General features: G+C 36.5%; 1 protein-coding gene across 1 annotated transcript in view; it reads right to left on the bottom strand.

The window, feature by feature from the left end:
• BRCA2 (BRCA2, DNA repair associated) overlaps nt 1–20,749 on the bottom strand; it is a 42,104-nt gene that overhangs the window by 10,737 nt on the left and 10,618 nt on the right. Inside the window, exons 9-18 of the mRNA XM_009290205.2 lie at nt 18,942–20,129; nt 13,224–18,041; nt 11,926–12,018; nt 10,376–10,445; nt 9,561–9,979; nt 8,344–8,534; nt 7,537–7,724; nt 2,466–2,636; nt 1,804–2,155; nt 969–1,124 (exon numbers count right to left, since the gene is read on the bottom strand). Coding sequence (XP_009288480.1) covers nt 969–1,124; nt 1,804–2,155; nt 2,466–2,636; nt 7,537–7,724; nt 8,344–8,534; nt 9,561–9,979; nt 10,376–10,445; nt 11,926–12,018; nt 13,224–18,041; nt 18,942–20,129 — 7,646 coding nt within the window. The remainder of the gene's footprint in view (nt 1–968; nt 1,125–1,803; nt 2,156–2,465; nt 2,637–7,536; nt 7,725–8,343; nt 8,535–9,560; nt 9,980–10,375; nt 10,446–11,925; nt 12,019–13,223; nt 18,042–18,941; nt 20,130–20,749) is intronic.

A 20,749-nucleotide genomic window follows, 5' to 3' on the forward strand; every position in this document is an offset into this window, starting at 1 on the left:
AATTTTATTATTATTATTAATTTACTTACTCCTGGTTTAGTGAATTAAATTAGCTAAGCAACGGGCTCAGATGAGCTCCAGGTTTAGCATAGAGAAGCAGCAAGAGAGTATAGCGAGAGCAGGATGAGGAAGGGTTGAAGGACTGATCCTTATGAGGCAGTGAATTGTTGAAATAGGCTCTGCCTGCCTCATTAACTGCATGCCATGTATTTCTGCACTATTCACAGTTTGACACCTTTAATTAGGGTTACTGTGATTCCTACACTCCTTGACTCTTGAGGTAAAAAGGAGACAGACAGCCCAAGTCTTCCTATCATTTTGGTAGATTTGAACAAGAGTCTCAGTGTTCTAACAAAACCCCAAAAAATCTATATCAGCACATCAGTCTCCTGATACAGTGAGATACAAAGCACCACTTTTTCCTTACCAGCCTGAAAGCCATTTACTGTGATGCGGTTACAGATTACAGTTGCCTTTCTGGGACCTAAATAAAGGCTAGTTCTATCAGGCAGCTCATACAGTAAGCGCTGCAATTTCCTCCATTAAAGCAATGATCTAAATATGAAAGTAATGATCCAAACCAAATATTGTTATTACCTTTGCAGAATTCATTCTACATCGACCAACAGTTACACAACACTTCAGAAAGAAAGCAATGAAAAGAATCCCCTATATGTACGTGCCAAGTGTAACATACTTTGAGAAAAGCAAACAAAATCTGAAAGTTGTATCCTGGTTAAACTGAGCACAAACTGAAATTCTTCTTATAGCAGGATACTCCAGTCCTGAAATACTGAATACATGCACACTGCAAGAACCACTCCTGTTCATTTTACACATAATGCTACCTTTTCTTAAATTTTTTTAGCTGTCTATATTATATCTGATTTGAGGAATGATATAGCAATTAACTCATACAATTTAGATTTCATAGAACCTGTTAGATTCATAAAATACTTATACCATACCTGAATAGGATAAGTTCTTTGAATAACTATATCAATACACCCCACTGCACCACCCTCACTGTAAAGCGATGACAAAGGCAAAGGAAAAGGTCTTGGATCCTGATGAAATCCTAGTTTTGCATGCCATCGTGCACATCGAGTGCTGTTCGCTGAAATCTGAATAAATTAAATGTTGAATGATAAACTGTCACTGGTAGGTCAAAAAGATATCCAACTTATTATATCTAGAGGAAAGACTATTTTCACACTGACCTCACTAAGAATATCTCATTTTTGCACCTGAACATATTACATTTTAATTCAATGGTATCTTTTCACATTGAAGAATGTATTTTAAACAGGATCTAAAAATTTGATGAGTTAAAATTCTCTAGGAAATGAGCATCTATGAGACAAGCCACTGCTTTATAACAGAGGAGCAAAATTTTTATGCTGAAAATTCACCCAGCACTTTACTCATCCTCAAACGAGTCAATAACCTCCCCCCCAAGCCCACCCTCTCATGACCTGTTTTTTTCCCCCCATTCTTCCTCCAACTCCCATATTGTCTGTGATGGATAAATACTTTTTCTAACTTGGTGCTTAACCAAATTAAGGAACTGGAACGGACAAAACACACAGCAAAACTTGGCAGAATTTTGCATTACAAACTTGTCTTCCAACCCTATTGAATAGTGTCAGCTACTTTGTGTCATGTCTTACAAATCTGGTTATTAAACTTCAACAAAACTTTGTCTGTTTATAAAGCCCTGTTTACAAAATGTGGCTCAAGTAAATAGCATCTATCACATCTCTTGGTCACATCCAATCAAGCTGAACTAATATTTTGTTTTACCTTTAACATAAGGGAATCTGGAGCTTCCAGTGGTGTACATCCATTTTGAGAGCCAACAAGTTCTGCTCCGTGCACTATGATCTTCTGACCAACAGTCAGCCTTCTTCTATGTAAGAAAGCTTTGAGAGGTGGATCCAGAAGAGCTCTAATCCCATACCAGCCATCAGTAACTTCAATTATTGCTGCTACTTTTTTACTTTCCACATTCTTATTGCTACTGCTAGGAGATACAACGGTGTTTAGCGATATGATTTTAGAAATACACAGTACAAGTGTTTTACCTGCTGCATCATCTCTCTCCGTTATTTTTTTGATTGCTGATCGTTTACTTTTATCAACTTCCAAATCATACCTTCAAAAAAGAATTCATGATGCTTTGTTAAAGCAAACAAAATCCATCACATTGTTTTTCCTTAAAAGCAATTGTAGCAAACTATTGCTTAATCAATCTACATGATTAAGCACTGCTGTAGCAAAGCAAATATCTAAATTTTTGCAAATAACATGCACTACATTTTTAATGCTGATATGCATAAGTTTAACAATATAATCATTCTGATAAACAGTAAATGCAAGGTAGAGGTGCTTATTTTGTAATATTATGAACTAGAAAGCACACAGTATCACAAATTACAACTCCAAATACATTGCTATACACGTACCTATATTTCAACTGCAACAGCACTGTTTCTGGTGTCAAACATCTGTTAGCAAATTCATGCGGAAAAGACACTTCCATGGCTGCCAATTTCCATATAATCCACCTATAGTGATTGTAAGCCCAGGCCTCTGTTATTAGCTTGGGATCCACACCAGGAGTGTCACAGAGGGCTCTGCAGATAAATTGTTAATAAATTAACCTGAAATCCACTGTAAGTTTTTACTTGCCTATTTTTCCCTAGCATTGTATTCAGTGTATGTACATAGGCAACATTAACAAAGGAATATTTATCACAGTGAAAACAGGAAGGTTACATTCCATAACCTGATTTGATTATTGTCTGAATACTGAAGTTTTGTCCTCATACGTTTTGGCAGCATGCATGTGCATACGTGCATGCATTCTTGAAATGGAGACTTTTGACCGTAGCACTAGCTCCAGGGGCATGCTCTGTCTGCTTTATGCAGTTATGCACATAGCGTAGAGGGACAGAGGTGTGCTCTATTCCCTTTCAGCCCTGGAATTTCTCCTGCTTGCTTGATGAGTTCATTACAATCCATCCCCTTCTACTTCACAGTTTCTAGAGTTGTGGTTTGGATGTTTGGGTTTTCTTTTCTTTAAGCATGCATGTGGACAACACATTTCAAAGAACTTTCAGTTACTACTGAAGAACTTTCTTCTCTCCATTGAGTGACAGCTCAAATGGACTCTCATTCTGTCTTGAGTCCAAACTGTACCACCATGACCTGCATGAGTTGCATTGGAAACATCTATTTTTTCCAGCGCTCAATCACTAGGAAGGCCAATTCATTAAAGGAGAAAGAGAAAGAATTAGACCAGAGGTTCAAATAGCTGAGTCATTAGACTGATTAGAACACAAGTTAAGTCCTATCAAAAAGTCAATCTCCAACATGTCAGAAAGCCTCAAGAAGATCTTAAGGAACTGTATTGCAGTTGGGTGAGGAAAAGAAACAGTTTAAAAGCCAAGAAATCATATACAGGAAGATAAGGAGCAGGCATGACCATGAAATTAATTATTACTACATTAGAAGAGAGCAACGCAATCTCAAACTTTAGGAAATACTCGATATTTTTTGCGAATGACAATGCAATTCAGGAGTTAAAGACGGAATTCAGTTCAAGATTAAGATCCTAAATACAGGTGACTAAATGAAGGAATATATATTCTAGTTGATGGAGATCTAGTTAATATACTTAAAGGGATAAAAAGACTGATTCAGCTGACCAACCAGTAGGTATTTATTCTCAACCATATGCTTTAACATATAACAAATCCAGAAAAGATACAGGAACTGAAGGCAACTTCTTGTGGAACAACCTCTACAAATTGCTTGAGAGTATATCTGGTATTCAGGGACAGATCAACACTGCCACCCAGAGCAGGTTCTGACACCAAAACCACCGTGGCTATTCTGGGATATTTAGCAGCATATTGGTGGTTTCTCTCTTCTGTTTCTGAAAAATGAATGTGGGGAAAGCCATGTATCTGATGGCCTGACCAGAATGTCAGGAGCACATCTGAAAATTATTATTAAGACAAGCTGCCTCTGGAACAAAGAGTTGGACTACCTAAAAAGGCCAATATTTGGCACATCTAGGCATAAGATGTTTTGTGCAAATACTTTAATATCTTTCCCATTCACAGGAAAATTGTGTGGAATTAAATCAAGATTACCTCCAACATGCCTAAGCAGCAGATTGCAAATACACTGATCCAGAGTTGGATGCATGGCTCCCAGAGATCTACTGCTTCTTGACAAAAACAACCTCACACCTCATGTTTCCTATGAATTTGTGTAGCGGTGTTGCTTGTCAGCCTAGAAATAGCAATTTCACATGAGAAAAGAATGACCAGCTTGCTTTCTAAAATGCATGCAACTTCAGAACACTGGCATGTAGGCAAGAGGTCCTGCACCGTAACTGCACATGGATGAACATCCCAGACAGTCTTTTATGCATCTACCATAAATGCTTTGTAGGAACATTCCATCTAGCAAGGTATATCCCCAAAACATTCAACAACCGTGCCACCACTGGAGGGAAAGGCAGAATCAGGGATGGTATCACTAATAGCAAAATACTTGCCAAATGGGGAGGAAACGGACAAGTAACAAGTTAGGTCAAGTTCTGCATACTCTGCCTTTGAGTGACTACATAACTGCATATGCCTACACGTCCCACAGCTGTCCATGAAACAGTTGGGGCATGTGATGCCACAGGGTGCAAAATGGAACTGTGGGAGGATTAGCTTTTCTTTACAGTATTTAGAAAAAAACCACAATTTTAAGGACTGCTGAGACAAACTTGATTTACTGTCAAACAGAGACTCAAGAACTTCCACAGCAGCATGCAAAAATTCTTAGAAGCCATTTCTAAACATGTGAAAGACAAGAGGGTGATTGGGAATGGCCAACATGGATTTACTAAGAGCAAATCATGCCTAACCAACCCAATTGATTTCTATGATGAAGTAACTGGTGCTGTGGGCAAGGGGAGGGCACTGGATGTTGCATATGTTAGCAAAGACTTTGACAATTTCTTACAGTCTCCTTATCATGAAATTGGTAAGATATGGGCTGGATAAGTAGATAAGGTGGGTGGAAAATTGGCTGGACTGCTAAGCATAAAGAATTGTGATTGACAGTACGAAGTCCAGCAGGCGGGCAGTAACTAGTGGCACCTCTCAGATATCGATCAATCCAGGGACAAATGTTGTTTAATGTCTTCATTAACAACCCAGATGATGGCATGGAACACACTTGCAGCAAGTTTACGGATGACACCAATTTGAGGAAGTGGTTGATAAACTGGGGGGCAGGGTCGCTATTTAGAAGGACCTGGACAGACTCAAGAAACAAGCTGGCAGGAATCTCATGAAATTCAACAAAAGCAAGGTCTTGCACCTGCGATGGAACAACCCCATGCAACAGTAACAGGCTGAGGCTGGCTGACTGGGAAACAGCTTTGCAGAAAAGGATTCAAGGTCCTGGTGGACAAGAAGATGACCATGAGGCACCAATGTGTCCTTGCAGCAAACAAGCACAAAAATATCCTGGGCTGTATTATGAGCAAAGCTAGGAAGGCAGTGATCCTTCCCCTCTCTTCAGCACTTGGGAGACAGCATCTGAAGTTTCTGTCCAGCTTTGGATTCACCAGGACAAAAATGCTGGTATACACCGGAGCAAACCCCGCAGAGGGCCACCAAGGTGGTCCCCCTGTGCTCTTGGAAGCTAACCACATGACATAGAAGCTAAGAGAGCTGCATTTGTTCGGATTTAAGAGAGAAAGCAAAGAGACCTTATTGCTATCTACAGCTACCTGACTGGAGGATTCAGAGAAGACAGGGACAGACTCTTCTCGGAAGCACACAACAAGAGGATGAGAGGCAAGAGACACAAGTTGGAACATGGAAAATTCTAACTGGAGATAAGGGTGGTTGTTTTGGTTTTTTTTAAACCATGAGAGTGGTCAACTGGCACAGGTTATCCAGACAGATTGTGGAATCTGTCCTTGGAAGTATTCAAGACTCAGCTAGAGAAGTCCCTGAGTAATTAATCTAATTCAAACTGTGTTGAACAGGGGCTTGGACTGGATGACTGCCAGCAGTCCCTTCCAACTTAAACTACTCCACGCTTCTGTGAATTCCGGCACTTGATTGATCTTCACTGAGTAGTTTTTGGGTATGGACCCAGAACATCTCCAGTTCTCCCAAGATGAACAAATACTGTTGACACCAAAAACATTTCCCAAAGTCATGGCAATGATTTTGGCATCAAAAATGTTTCCCAAAGTCATGTGGGAGAAGTTAATAATGATGCTGACTCACTAGCAAGAGCAGAAAGCAATTTTTTTTTCATGAGGAAGTACAGATCACAATGTGGCAGTACCCATCTTATACTAGTCAATTTTCCCATGTTGGATTACTGGCACCAACTTCACCCACTCAAATGTTCAAATAAAAGCAGTCCTTGAGCTTGGAACAGACCTCTCTCTGTCGCACTTTGGTACTGGGAAGCAAATATTGCAAACCTCTTGATTCTCATACTACGTAGGTTGGCAATGCATGTTTGACTACAAATACTACTCAAATACAGGTCCCTGCCTTGAGTGTTTGTGTGAATGCATACCAACAGTGACATTGACTTGAAAAAAGAGCATTTCAAATTTACGGCGGAAATCAGAAAATAATGATAAATTATTTTCTGAAGTTTTGCTGGAACAACAGTACGCTGGTAGTTCCTTGTTGTGTTACACATGCTTTTGATGAAGTTATAATGTACAAACTTGCTTACAGTAACACAAAACATAATTCTTATGAAAGTGTTTAGGACAGATGCACTCAACACATACCCTTTTTTTTCAGCTCATCTTAAATGACCTGCAAAAGGAGGGATAGAAGGACCTGGAAGAGTGCAAAAGCAAGGGTTGTTTGTGCATTTTTTTTTTTTTTTTTTTTGCTTCTTACATATACTCAAAAGAAAGCTTGAATGAATTAGTGAGATGATTAGTACTGAAGTCTTTGCTTCCTTCAAATCATACATCAGCTTTAAAAAAAAAGATATTGAAAAACATATTTTCAGCCCTGTCCTGCCAAAGAAGCCCTAAGCACCTCCTCAGTCAACCTTCATTCCCTATCAAAAAGCTCTAGAGCCCAACACAAATAAATCTTTTTCCACTTGGGGAAAAAAAAACAAACCAATTACTATTAATGCTGATTAAACAAAATTGTAAAGCGCTGAATTAAGAGAAAACAGTAATATTTTTCTACACTATTTAAGCTGTTGAAGGATCCCCAGAAGTTTTCTAAATTAACTCTGTTTCTAAATTGACTTTGTATGCTTTCATTAATGGTCAGTGAAGATCACTAACAACATTAGTCTACATAGTAAATTTACAATCCTTTATTTACGCTAACAGAGGCGTACTAGAAATGCACAGTAAAAAAGTAGTCAGAGGCTTTAAAAGATCACTGTGTTGGATTTATTCTAGGGGATAAGAGAATCACTAACTAATAAATAGCATACTTGTCTCAAGTTCATAAGTAACAGTACCTGTAAAACTCCTTTTTTCCAGCTTTTCCCTCATCTGTAGGTATTAGCCATCCTCCATCAGCAAGTTGCATCCCATTTCCAGCTAATAAATACTCCTTACTGAAAAAGTCTTTTATGAGAAACTGGAAAGATTCTGCATTTGTGCTGTTAATTTGTATGCAATGTTTTGAAACACCATATGTGTAAAGCTGCAAAAAATTAGATGAAAAAGACTAAATAATGACAATACAGTAAGAGTACAGCTGAGAGTTTTTATATCTAATGTTATAAATTCAGATAAAATATTTCCTTGAGGTTGAGACAGCTTTTGTCTGACCTTGTAATTTCGCATGTAATCTAAGGAGAATGGAGAAATTCCCAGCAATTTTAGCAGAACATCATCACAGTGTACTTTAAAAGTGTTTAAAAAATTCAATAGGTTTTGTACCTTCACTGTACCAAAAGCAAGAGGCTTTTGATATAGATTTACCTGAGCTTAAACTTTAACCGTGTGTTATTGTAAAACAGCTCTTCATATGGGTTACAAGTCAATAGCAACTATAATTGGTGGATTTTTTCCTTGTTTGATGCTTCTCTTGTTTGATTATAACACTACAGAGACATTTATGACCCTTATTATTTGGAATAGTCTTAAAAACTGTGGATACGCAAAGCTACTTAGAAACTGTAGCAACTGGTATAACAGCTACTGTAAATACCTATCTCAAAACTGAAGAATGTATCTATTCAAAAGCTGCTGAGTTTTTGTTTGCTTGTCTTAAGGAACAGACCCCAGGAAAGAAGCACAATAAAACATTATCAATATACCTCTTCCGCAGAATAAAACCTAGGAGATTTCTCTTCTACTGCAGTTTTCAGAGAGATTCTATTTCTTGCAGAGGTTTTAATGACATAAAGACTGCCTGGCTGTGAGCTAATATTTTGCTTATATTTCTTTTTAATTCTCATTTCCTGCAGATCTCTGGCACAGCGGAGATTTGTCATCATCTTGACCATAGCTGCAAAGGGAAAAAAACAAAACAAAAACTAAACATCAAAACCTTTTTACAGTATATATCCATTTAAGATATACAGTCACACTATAACAGCAGATTCAGAGAAGCATATTTTCTAAGCTACTCTGCAGATTTTTAGAAACTGCAACAATCTAAATATTCAGTTTAAAACATTTAAAAAACAGTGTTTACTGAAGGCATTTGAATAATATTTATATGAAATGAATGATATGAAATAAATATGAATATAAGTCCCTGAACTAAACTAAAATCCACATTTTTTTGCATCAGACTGAATTCTTATCTTCACAGAAAACTCCAAATGAACAGAAATTGGTTGATGATGACTAGTCCATAATCCTGAGATTTTGACCTATTAACAGGGGATCTAATTCTGCAAATGCTCATGCACCTGTTCAAATATACACGAGTCCTTCTGAAAAAATCCAGATTATTTGATTGTAAAAGTTACATAAATTATACACATTAGAATATTCAAGAGAGCTTAGAAAGCACAAGCCCACATGCTAAATAAAGTCAAACAGCTGAGCATTTAAACTCTTCTTTGAAAATGACACAATCAGCCATTTATATGGTTAAGCCTACATTTTAATTAGAAAACAGAATTAATACAAGCTTCTATAAAAGTGAATGAAGTATAGTAAGGTTAGTTGCTAAGGTTCCTAGAATATTTTACTGAAGAGGTATATAAAATCAAATATCAAATGAAACATAAGCCATCTTAAACACTTATTCTGAAGCACTGTCTAAAAACAAATTTTTCGTGTTCTTAATTAAATTTGGAGATGAGATGAATATGTTTTATTAGGAGTGCAATACAAAATACTAGGAAAGTAATTATTTCCTAATTTTCCTGCAAAAACCCCCAACAAATCAAAAACCTAAGCTTAAAAAGAAGCTTCTTTTTATTTAAAAAAGAAGTCGTCTGACAAAACATGCAAAACCCTTAAAGGGTCAGTTCTGATAGTTAGTATTCACAATAGGCAAGTGATCAAAATCTGAAAATACCTAAATTGCCATTTTCTAGGTCAGTGTCTGCGGCATGCTGGATGCAAGACCGGTGATCCTGAGGTTCATCAATATTTTGTTCAGTTGTGATCTGATTTAATTCTGTCTCTTCAGTCATATTTTTGCTGATTGGTGAGTCACATCTTTTGCTGCTGCTTTGTTCACCTGTAGAAAACGTCAGCTTGGTTTTGAACGGTGGAATAAAAGTTTTAACAGTTTTGCCAGATTTGTACAAACTTCTTGTTTCTTCACTCTCTTTTGCTGAGGCCTTACATAAAGTAGAAACTCCTGGAGTACCATTTGAAGACTGCCTTAGTGCACAGTGCTGAAAAATGGCAGGTTTAGATTTGAATCCTTTGAAGTCTTGATCTGGTAGAGTAAGGGTAGGATTCTTGACTTCTTGTCGTTCTTCAGTAGCCCTACAGAGATGAGGACATTTAAACATACAGGTTTCAGCTTCCTGACAAAAAGCTTTGTCAGGGTTTTGATATTCTTCATTTAGTAATACAACTTTCAACACTATGTCAATAAAAAGACAAAGTATCAGTCTTGGACATTTTAAAAACCGAATACTTAATTTCTATCTATCAAGAAAAGAGAAATACAAGTGTAAAATTTGTTTAGCATCTCACTGGTCTACTGCAGCAATGTATGACATATGGTAATCTAATATGTTTATTGTGAAGTAAAATTATTAGTCTTTTATAAAGTTGGGTAGCAAATTATTACCATATATTTTTAAAAAGTTACAAGAGCTTGCGAGGTTTTAAGAAATTGCATTAGAAGAACTCTAAAATATATTATAAATTTCTCACCCAAAAGGTCGACAAGTTATGGGTTTTAAAGGAACATGGTACAAAAATTTTCTTCTGTCTTTGAAAATGCCTATAATTAGAAAAAAAGTTTGAAATGGTACATTACATGGATAGATATTTAAAGCACATGTTTTTTCTATATTAATGTTATAGATATATAGAAAAGTTTCCAGAGTGGATTTAAACATCTTTGTTCTCTTTTGTTTTCCCCAAATAAAATCTTTGTATAACATCTTCACACTAGTTGCAGACTGATCTAAAGGATAAGTGACCACAGTGCTGAACTCTCGAAAGTTCCTATTTGTGAGCCTGCAAGATGTTTTTAGGCTCCTGAAAGGGAAATGTTTATCATATATTTAATTCCAGGTAGGCTCACCATTCAATTTAGAATTCTTTTAGCAACTTTTTATTTTTTTTTAAAGTTACAACAGAAAAGAGCACATTTGCACAAACTCCTCCTTCCATCATTGAAGGACATGCTTATCTTGGAATTACCAACGTAACTAAATCATGTCTGCCTGGAATTTAAACTCATTTGTGCTATGCCCTCAGGCTGCAAAGAGGAAGTTTCATATGAGAAGTCATATATACAAGATGCCACATATTCTAGAAGTCAGAGGCAAGACTATACTGGAGATTAGAACTGTTTTCAGATGTTCCACCAAAGAATAACACTGTTCAGATCCTGCTGTAGGGTAGGATAATATTTACCTGTGAAGGGTATAAAATTATTCTCTGGCAGCAACTTACAAATTCCATTTAAAACTTTCTGTGAATCATGGGGTTTATGTTTTTAGAACAGATTTAGGACAGCATTCCGGAACCAATATACTGGTTAAACCAATATATTTGATGAATCCTGCTACTGAATTCTAGGTGAGAGCACGCAGTGCTTTGAAAGAACAAGTTCCTTAAAGAACACAAATTAGCCCATAACCAAAAGCCATGACCAAAAATCACATTAAAAAAATCACATTATCCTAGTACCCTAATCACTAACTAGCTTCACATAAAGCATCAACTCAAACTTTAAAACCTTGATTTCACTTTCATAAGCCTCCATATTACTGGCTCGAAATACTAAAAGCATCTGTAATGTAGACACCTATCAGTAAGTATATTCTTCACAAGTTATTATATGATGAAATTACCAGTACCTTCTCATTTTCCTGTAGATACAGTTTTTAATTGAGAAATTACAGATCAGTAAAATATATTCTTCCTAGTGAGACTAGAATTTGTGAGATTTAGGATTGTGAGAAACTGGATAAATTCCTACTGAGCTGGAAATTAAATCTGAGTTCTTGCAGAAGTAGTACATTGTAATACATTTAGATTCTACACAATAAGGCATACCACTAATCATGTGATTTCAAGTCAGCAGAGACATTACCATAGCACCTTCCCTGAATTTTCATGACTATATTGATAAAAGAAGCAGTTAGCAGTTAGGCAATCTTATTATATGTTAGTTTACTGGAAATTGAAGAATTCTAAAAATAACAACTGACATCAGATTACTGCTTAGAACACAAGACGACTAAAATTACCATCAGGGGTGCTTTTCGAAGCTTTCAAAGATCTGGGGGGATTCTTTGTTCTGTTAAATTCAAGCAGTAGTTGTCTTTTAATTGGAGGTTGTCCTAGGATAAAACCACAGATTTTTAAAAGTGATGTTCCTTTTAAGTTCAGTTTCTTACCAATACCATATAACTTAATTATAATTTCTAAATAAAACATTCAAGAAGTCAGAGCAAGCAGAAGTAGCAATTTTTCAGATCACGTCTGTATTAAACGGCCTTTTCGAATACAGAGCTACTTCACCACAATTTGCAGAAGTTTCTTCTGTACAGAAGAGCTGTATATTTGTTACCAAGAATGATTTCAAGGCTCCATATAATGAAGTCTGTTGCAGAATCTTTTGTGGTCAGTAGGTCTGTTCCATCCAAATCAAAATTTGTGAGCCTTAAGTTATCAAACATACTTGAGACAGTCTGCCTCAAAGTGCACCACAGTGGACTTCAGCAGCACAGCTCACCTGTGTCTTCTTTTGTACTTTCAGTAATCAAAGGGTCCCTGCAGAATTCTAAAAAAAGCGTGTAACACATCTTTTACAGAAGCTGTAACTAAGGATGTGGTTCAACTGTGTCACAGCTGTTTCAAGTTGTACTGATAGGGTCCTATCTGCCTTTTCACACCTACCCAAGCTTTCCTGCACTAGCCTGCCCAACTTTTGTACCTGAACTTAGGCAGCTAGGCAGCAACTCTTTATGGAAGGGTAGATTGCAACATAGTTTTCAGCTGGCCCAGGTCCCTGAGCAGGTCTGGGTGGCTGTGCAAGCATTAAGTACCAACACTTCAGCCCTGAGACAGATCAGTTTTAGATGGCAAGAAACCATGCTTTTAGATGGACAATTATTTTTCACATCACACTAGCAGTCTCAATATAAGTAAAACCTTGTCCTCACCTACAAGGCACAAACCAGTTAAAATGGAATTACTACTTCTCATTTTTCAATTAAAAAAACCCCACTAGATTTGTGCAGAGAGGAAAAAAAGAAGTCTGCTCAGAGAGAAAATAAGCAGTAGCTTTCTTCCGTATCTTCATGATAAAACAGCAAAATCTGCACACCTTCAAAGTTACTAATCACAAATTTAGCTTGTACCGTGTATTGAAGGCTGGAAAGAGTGGATGAATTATTGCCTGCAGCAAGAATTTTTGTCATTAACACTCAGAGTAAGAACTTAAATTTCTATATGACCTAAAAAATCAATGACATGCAAAAAAGCCCCAAACAACCCACAGTGCAGAAGTATGGAGTTGAACATATATAAGACAAAGACCTACCGAGTGAGTTTTCTTCTTCAAAGTGCCTCTTCCCAAAGGTCTTATTTTGAAAGTTTTTATCCAGTCTGTCACTGAAGGACTGTGCAGCATTGATTTGTACTCCAGAATTGGAAAGATTGTCTTCCATAAAAGCTCTTGCACTTTCTACAGCCTCCACTTCCAAGTAATTTTTTGGAGTTTGGAGAAGATTAATATTTATTTCTGCTTTAGCAGTAGCACTACATGAAACTGCTTCAGACTCGGTTTTCATCCCCAGATTCAGCTGCCCTTTTCCGAAAGACCTAGTCTCCTCCTGCTGAAAGCTATTTTTAAATAACGTTAACTGCTTGTTTTTCTTACTATGCAGTACATACTCAGGCATTTTGACACGGTAAGTGCTTGGAAAAGACTTCGTTTCCTCAGGGTAGATGCTTTTTAAGTCAAAGTCTTCATTGCAGCTTTTTTCAATTTTGGATTCTGAGATCACTTTATCAGTTAAAGATTTTGCATGTTGACCACTCTCTTTAATTGAACGTAGTTGATCTGTAATGCAAAGTCCACTGCTTAAAAAGTCATCAGATTCTTTTAAAATTGCCTTTGCTTTTTGATAGGCATTTTTAGAGACTGTTACCTGCTTTCCACTTGCAGTGCTGAACCCAAAAGCTGGATTTGAAATCAGTTCAGTGCTGGCATTTTCTTCCCCTTTTGGTAACGCTATCTGCATTTTCCTAGGAACTACTTCAGTGTGCATTTCAGACTTTTCAACATCTTCCTCAACTAAATATGCTTCTTGTACATGAGATGAACTATTACCTTCCATTTCTGAAAAGAGCTGTCTAGCTTTCCTGAGTGACTCTTCTGACAGTTGTACAGGCTTACCACTTGCTGTACTAAAAAATCCAAGATTGCTTGTAGAAGAATCTGACTGCTTTATCTGCTTATCTGGAACAGGCAAGTGCCCTAAATGCTTAGTATTCTGTTCAAAGCATCGCCTCTGAGAATTTGAAACAGACTTTGCATCTGCAAATGTGTTTGTATCTTGGTGACCATTTTCACTAGCACTTGCATTTACTTTAAGAAAATGGGATGCGGCTGAATTAATCTCTTCACTTCTTGTAGCATTTAAAAACTTCGCAGAATTAGGACACTCAGCATGAATGACGGAAGATGAATTTCCAGCAATTTCTGTTTGATTAGTTCTTGAGTTAGTCTCAATTTCATATTTTACAGATTCACTGTAGTCTTCTTCAAACATTTGTCTGACTCTTGCTAATGCACTTTCCGAAACAGAAACTGCTTTACCTTTTGCTGTACTAAACATAATTTGTTTCAGATCACCCTTTTCATTTTCAACATTAAGTGTTGTTTCTTTTAACCTGGTTAAATCAGTTCCATCTTCAGGAAGACTGACTAGTGATTGGTTTTGGCAAGCATTAACTATGGTGTCTGTCAAGCAGTCTGTATCAGCACAAGGTTCATTTAAATGTTCTAAGTCAAATTCCTTACTGTTACAGTTCAAATGAGAAGAGCTACTTTTTGAAGTTAAGAGGAGGGATCGATTCGATTTATTGTTAGTATCCTCAACAAAGAAAGTATTTGTATCTCCAGGCACAGAATTCTCTTCAAGGTCATTTGATACCTTCATTAAATGCAGAGATGCAGCAGAGTGCACAGGAAAATCATGCATGTTTTCTGAATCATCCCTCTTTTTTGCTGAGTATTCCGTCTTTCCCGCTGCAAACAGTTTTCCATCTTCAGACAAATGAGTTCTACTTAAAGCATCACTCTCCTGTCTGGGAAAGGATTTCAATTCTGACTGTCCAGATCTGACATCAGCTTTTCTATGTGCAGATGAAGTTACCAAACTTCTTTCACAATCTTCACCTAGATTAACAAATGTATCTACTTTAACAGTATCAAGAATCACAGTGTGTTTAATGGGACTGCTCTCTACTGTCTGCTTAAATTGATCTCCAGGTTCTTCAGGAACAAGCTTTTTATTAAAATTAAGTTTTTTGGGATCACATTGAGCAATGCTTTCAATACATAAGTCACAGTCTTTGACACAGTTTTTACCACATTTCCTTTTCCTTAAGGGGTTCACAAAACTGTCATTATGTTCCTTTCCTAAATCAACATTTTCTGCAAAAAACTCTTCAGCTTTAGCCAAAAATCCATCAGCAATTGTTATTTTCTTGCCACTAGCAGTATGAAAACCAGTCAGATAACTCCCCTTCATTTCATTTTTTTCAACATGCACCTCTTGCTTGAAAGGTATTTGATGATGATGGCAAGAACCTATTTTTCTTCTGCTCTCATTCACTAACAGGATCTTATCATGGGTGGTGTCTTCTTCCATATTTATACTATTTGTCTTTTGTTTATCAGAGTTCTCCAAAACATTTACATCTCTTTCTCCACCTTGTACGTTGAGCAAGTGTAGAGAATTATCCAAAGCTGCATCAGAAATGGATATATCACCATCAGCTGGAGTTTGAAATTTTTGTGACAAGTGTTCATTTTCCTGCTTTCTGTCTTCTCCTTTCTGATTAGGAGATAGGTTTTCCATTTCATCTGATATGCTTAAACTATGTTCTTCTGCAGTTGCAATAGCATCTCCTAGACATGTTTCATCTAATGAGTCTTCTTGCAAACTACCTTCAACTTGGCAATCTATTTGATTCAAAAATTGTTTGGAAGTTTTATGATTCTGGTTATGTTTTTTAACGGATGGTAGACTCTTGATGATAGCGTTAGTACTATTGAAATTAACACTTTCATTATCATTTATTGATCTTTTTGTCCAATTTTCCTTGTTTTCCTTAAACAGTGTACTAATATTTTCCTCATTTTTTTTCTGCGCATGGTGGGAAACAGAACCGGTGTGGGAAATGGCATCTATGCTTTTGAAATCTGAAACACAAACCATTTTTCCTTTGTTTTCTTTTGTCAGGCATCTGACAAAATTACAGTTAGAAGACATATGCCCATTTGAATTGCGACATCTAGTACTAGTTTCAGAAGATTTAAACAAATCATTATCATCAACCAAATCCCTGAAGAGCTCTGCAGATCTGGTCAAAGCCTCCTTAGAAATATTTATTTTTTTACCTCCAGCTGAAGTAAAGCCTACAAAATTAGAAAAGCTGTCCTGTTTAGCTACTGGAAAGCTCCCATCAGATATGCTACTTTCATTTCTGTCTAAGTTAGTAAAGCTAAACTTTTTGTCATTTTTATGGAAAGCCACTGTGTTTTCTCTTTCGTATTCCACCACTTTAGAGTCTTCATTTGTGTCTTCCTGCTTAGTACAATACTTGTCATTTTTTACTTGATTTTCAGATTTAAAAGCGCTGCAAAAATCAGCATCTTTCCTTGTTCCATAAATTTTTTCTGCATTCGTTGTTCCACATGTTTCTACAGTTCCGAATTGTTGAAAGGCATGGTTTTGTATCATGTTACTTTGCTTTCTAAACTGTGTAAATTCAAACTGACTACCTGTTTCTTCCAGGATACTAGAAAGTTCAGCAATTTCAGCTTCTTGGCTTGCTGTCAAGGTTTGATTTGTTTTTTGCAAGGATTGTTGACTTCTAGGAAAGCTTTTACACAAGCCAACTTCATGTGGAATAAACTGTGTATGCCTGGGCTCCAGAAAACTTGTCTGTGAATCTAAAGAATCAGATAAATTACTGCCCAACTTGCTTTCTGAATCTGAGAAAAACGTATTCTCCTTTTTAACTTGATTTGAAGAGTTTGTGACTCTTTTCATGGAAGAGGCTTCAAAGCATTCATTTTCAATATCTTTGAACAGCATTTTGCCTTTTGCTATACTGACTTCAGAGAATTTAATCTGCTTATTGGAAGCAGTCTGAAAACCACCAAAGCCCAGATTCAAACTGCATGCATTAAGATTTCCTGATGATTTCACTTCATACTTTAGGTTCTCCTTTGACTTTTTGCTGGAATACATAGGTGCTACTTGTTTATCTTCTTCAGAAATTACTTCATTTAAAGAACTATCATCTATACAATCTAACAATTCTTTAGCAATCTCTACAGCTCTGTTATTGCAAGCAGCTGCTTGAGGGCTTTCATTATTTTCAACTGACTTTGACTCTGGATTGTCAGCTACAACTTCTGAAGAGGCATCTGCAACTGTTTTCTCCCCTTGTTTTAACCCAGTACTATCATTTTCTGAGCAGTTTATTCCCAAAGGTCCAAGTACTTCTCTACAGTCAACTACTGACCATTGGTCTGTAGCATGCCTTTTATCAGTGGATATTTTATTGCAACAATCACTACTGACTCCATTTATGCCAAAGCTGATCTGACTCAAAGTAGTATTGAAACCGCTGTTTGCCACAGATGTAGCGTCACGGTGCATATCAATCAAGCATTCATTATCCCTAGGAGAAGACCACGCAAATTGTTCTTTAAGGCTCTGAGGTACAGTAGCTCCATCATTCACGTTAGCACTCATATACTTATCTTCCTTGCCTTTCTCTAAGCAACAGCCTTTAGGGAGCAATCTGGAATGCTTTCTTGCCATTAGGCATGCTGAAGTTAGAACTTTACATTTTATATTTGAAATTATTTCACTATTTAAAGCAGCTGTTGTGTCTTCTTTCTGTGTATTAGATACTTCTAAGCATTTTAATGATGTAGCAGGTTGATCCTCTCTTGCATTTTTCCCCAAGTCTCTCAGGTCTTGTTGCTTCAGCCTATCGTTGAAGGAATTATCAGATGAATTATCCATTATATCCATTTTTAAAGTACAAGTGCTGAAATTGTTCTCCTTGATATTCGATTGCAAATGCTTTCTCTCTGCAAAAAGCAAGCAGTCTAAAAAAGAAGACATTATAGGAAAAAAAAGGATTAATAAATTAGTTCTTTTATGCAAACAAATGTAGATTCAGCTTTTCATAAAATTTTGGCCCATAAGATCATTTCTACACATATGTAACACTGGTACCATAAATATCACCTCTGTTTACAAATGTGAATGCCTTGACAAGATTGGAGATCTGTTTAATCTAATCATGTTCTAATAACCAGAAACAAGCGAGTAGCCTCCAGTTAATGCTGTCAGTTTAAAAAAAAAAAAAAAATCAATTTTTAGTTGCAATGAAATTTGAAGAGATGGGCTTCCATTCCTGTCTCAACATAAGGACTTTTTGCAAACTTTTTTGAGAAGTACTTCGATTCCTAATATTAAGTAATTCTTCTAGCAAGAACAACAGCTCTTAAAAATAGGAGTATGTCCTTGCTTTTGTTATATAATTTGTTTTCTAAAAGATATTGTACTTCTGGAAGAAACAGATGTACAGTCTTAAACCCCCTAATTTTAGAAAAATAAAAATATAACTTTACCATTCTTTATGATCTCTTAGAAGTTACCAACTCAGACAGGATGGCCCTTGACATTATGGATGTCTAAACAGCATTGACAAAGATAATTAAGTTTGTCAATTAGAATAGCTGTTCAGGTGGAAGTTTCTATTCCAGAAACTAACCTGAGACTAAAACAGTAAGTTAGCACCAGGCTATTTGAAAATAATGCTGTTCTGTCAGTATTATTATAATAGACCAATTCCATATCTCGATTCCCAGACTAGTCAGTTTCAGAGCTACTTTATCACAAATGCAAGATTTTACACTATTTTATCTGAAACATTTATATAAAGTGTTCTTAATAAATAAATACAGAATCCTCCACAAATGATGAAAAGCTTAATAATATACCTTGCTCATCAACACTGGCCACATGACAACCTTTAAATTCACACGAATCAAATTCCAAATGTGGTAATACAGGATGAATAGGCAATTCAGAGGTTACTTCTTTCTGTAATTTTTCTTCTTGATACAGTAAAGTCTTATTTATTGTATAAATAAACCTCTTGGATCTCTTTCTCAAGCTGGATAACATATTCAGGCTTTTAAAGTCAGACTTCGTAAGAGTATTTTCACTATTTGTTAAATGTAGGTCATTGCAATTATCTGGAGATATAGCACTACATACAAGTGGGTGAGACAGAACATCAGTTACAACAGACTTAGAAGTTGCTTTTAAATGCTTGGAAAAGCTGCCATTGTAGACTACAGAATACTCTGTGACATTTGTACTTTCAACGAAAAAAGAATTACAGTTTAAGCAGCTCATTTTGGAAACCTTCTCAGCTGCACATCCTTTTACTAACTTTGGATCTTGGACACTCAGAGACACAGATTTTACTGGAGTTATTTCCGATGTTGGGTTGTTTTCAGAATTTTTCACTTCATAGCACTTTTCTGACAAATTGACACTCAACAGCTTTTGTGCTTTTATCAAGCCTGAAGTATTCAGTAAAGATGTTTCCACAGCATCATCCTTGGTCATTAGTAGTGACGTCTCTTCTAAATTTTTCTCTCTACATAAGTCAGAGGGTGGAGAGCTACATATAGACATTTCCAAGTGAGTTACATCAAGATCAGATAAGTTCAGTTGAGACCACTGGCTTGATGAAGACGGCACGTCTTCTTTCACAGGCTTCTCATTCTCAGATGACTTGTGTGTTCTATAATCTTGCACATCTCCTGCGATCTTAAGTGACTCCAATTCCTTTTCCTGTCCTATTAAACAGCTATCTTTACCATCCCCTGTATCTTTATCTATGTTTTGGAGTAAAGAATCCTTCATTTCAACAGAGTGGCTTTTTTCAGTCCAGCTAGTTGTTCTCGCTTCCTGTGAAATGCCAGTCTTTCTTCTATTAGGCTGCTCAGAAGGAACATCCCCCTTTTCTTGTGCTTTATCTGTGTTTATTTCACATTTCTCTACTGCATCCAGAGCGTTTGGCATCAGCAGAAGAGTTCCATCGGACTTAGCAGGCATGTTGAACGTATCCTCAAAGCTATTCATCTCACCAAATAAGCCATCTAACATCTCCGACCCTAAACAGTTTAGAGAAGATGGGGAGAGGAAAAGAAGTAAAAAATTAAGTTTTAGGAAATAACTTAGGAACAGCGTTGTGTTTTTATAGGTAAATACAGCTTTCAATTTTATGGCAATTAACAGCAGCTGTTAGAGGAAACAGGAGGCAAAGGACATACATGCAGATGCCCTGGCCTCCTGAGGACTGTGGTGGTGAAGCAGGTTTCCAAAAGGAAACCTAGCTGTCTCAGAAGAATTTTGTTTTTTCTACAGACAGGAGAATGAGTAGGTAATTTTACAAGATAAATGTCTAGATTTTTTTCCTCCAAAGTTTATACCAGATAGTAGGCACCAAACACCTTAAGAAGCTGCCTATTTTTGTCTATAACTGGCAGCTAAGGAAACAGTTTACTAGAATCATCCTTAAATAACAATCTTTTGCTTTGATATAGAATAGTATAGTGTCTAGAAGGATTTAGAAAAGATTCTCTTTTTTTTTTTTAATTTATTAGGAAGCTTTTAAGAAGTTCCAAATGATTGGCACAAATATTAGCAAAATAATGAGAATTTTTTGTTTGTGTAGAGAAATAATATGCAGTGGGGAAAAAATAACCTAAACTCTACTTCATAGACAGCCTTA

The sequence above is a fragment of the Aptenodytes forsteri genome, unplaced genomic scaffold (assembly GCF_000699145.1).
Source record: "Aptenodytes forsteri isolate BGI_AS27 unplaced genomic scaffold, ASM69914v1 Scaffold155, whole genome shotgun sequence".
Classification (NCBI taxonomy): Eukaryota; Metazoa; Chordata; class Aves; order Sphenisciformes; family Spheniscidae; genus Aptenodytes; species Aptenodytes forsteri.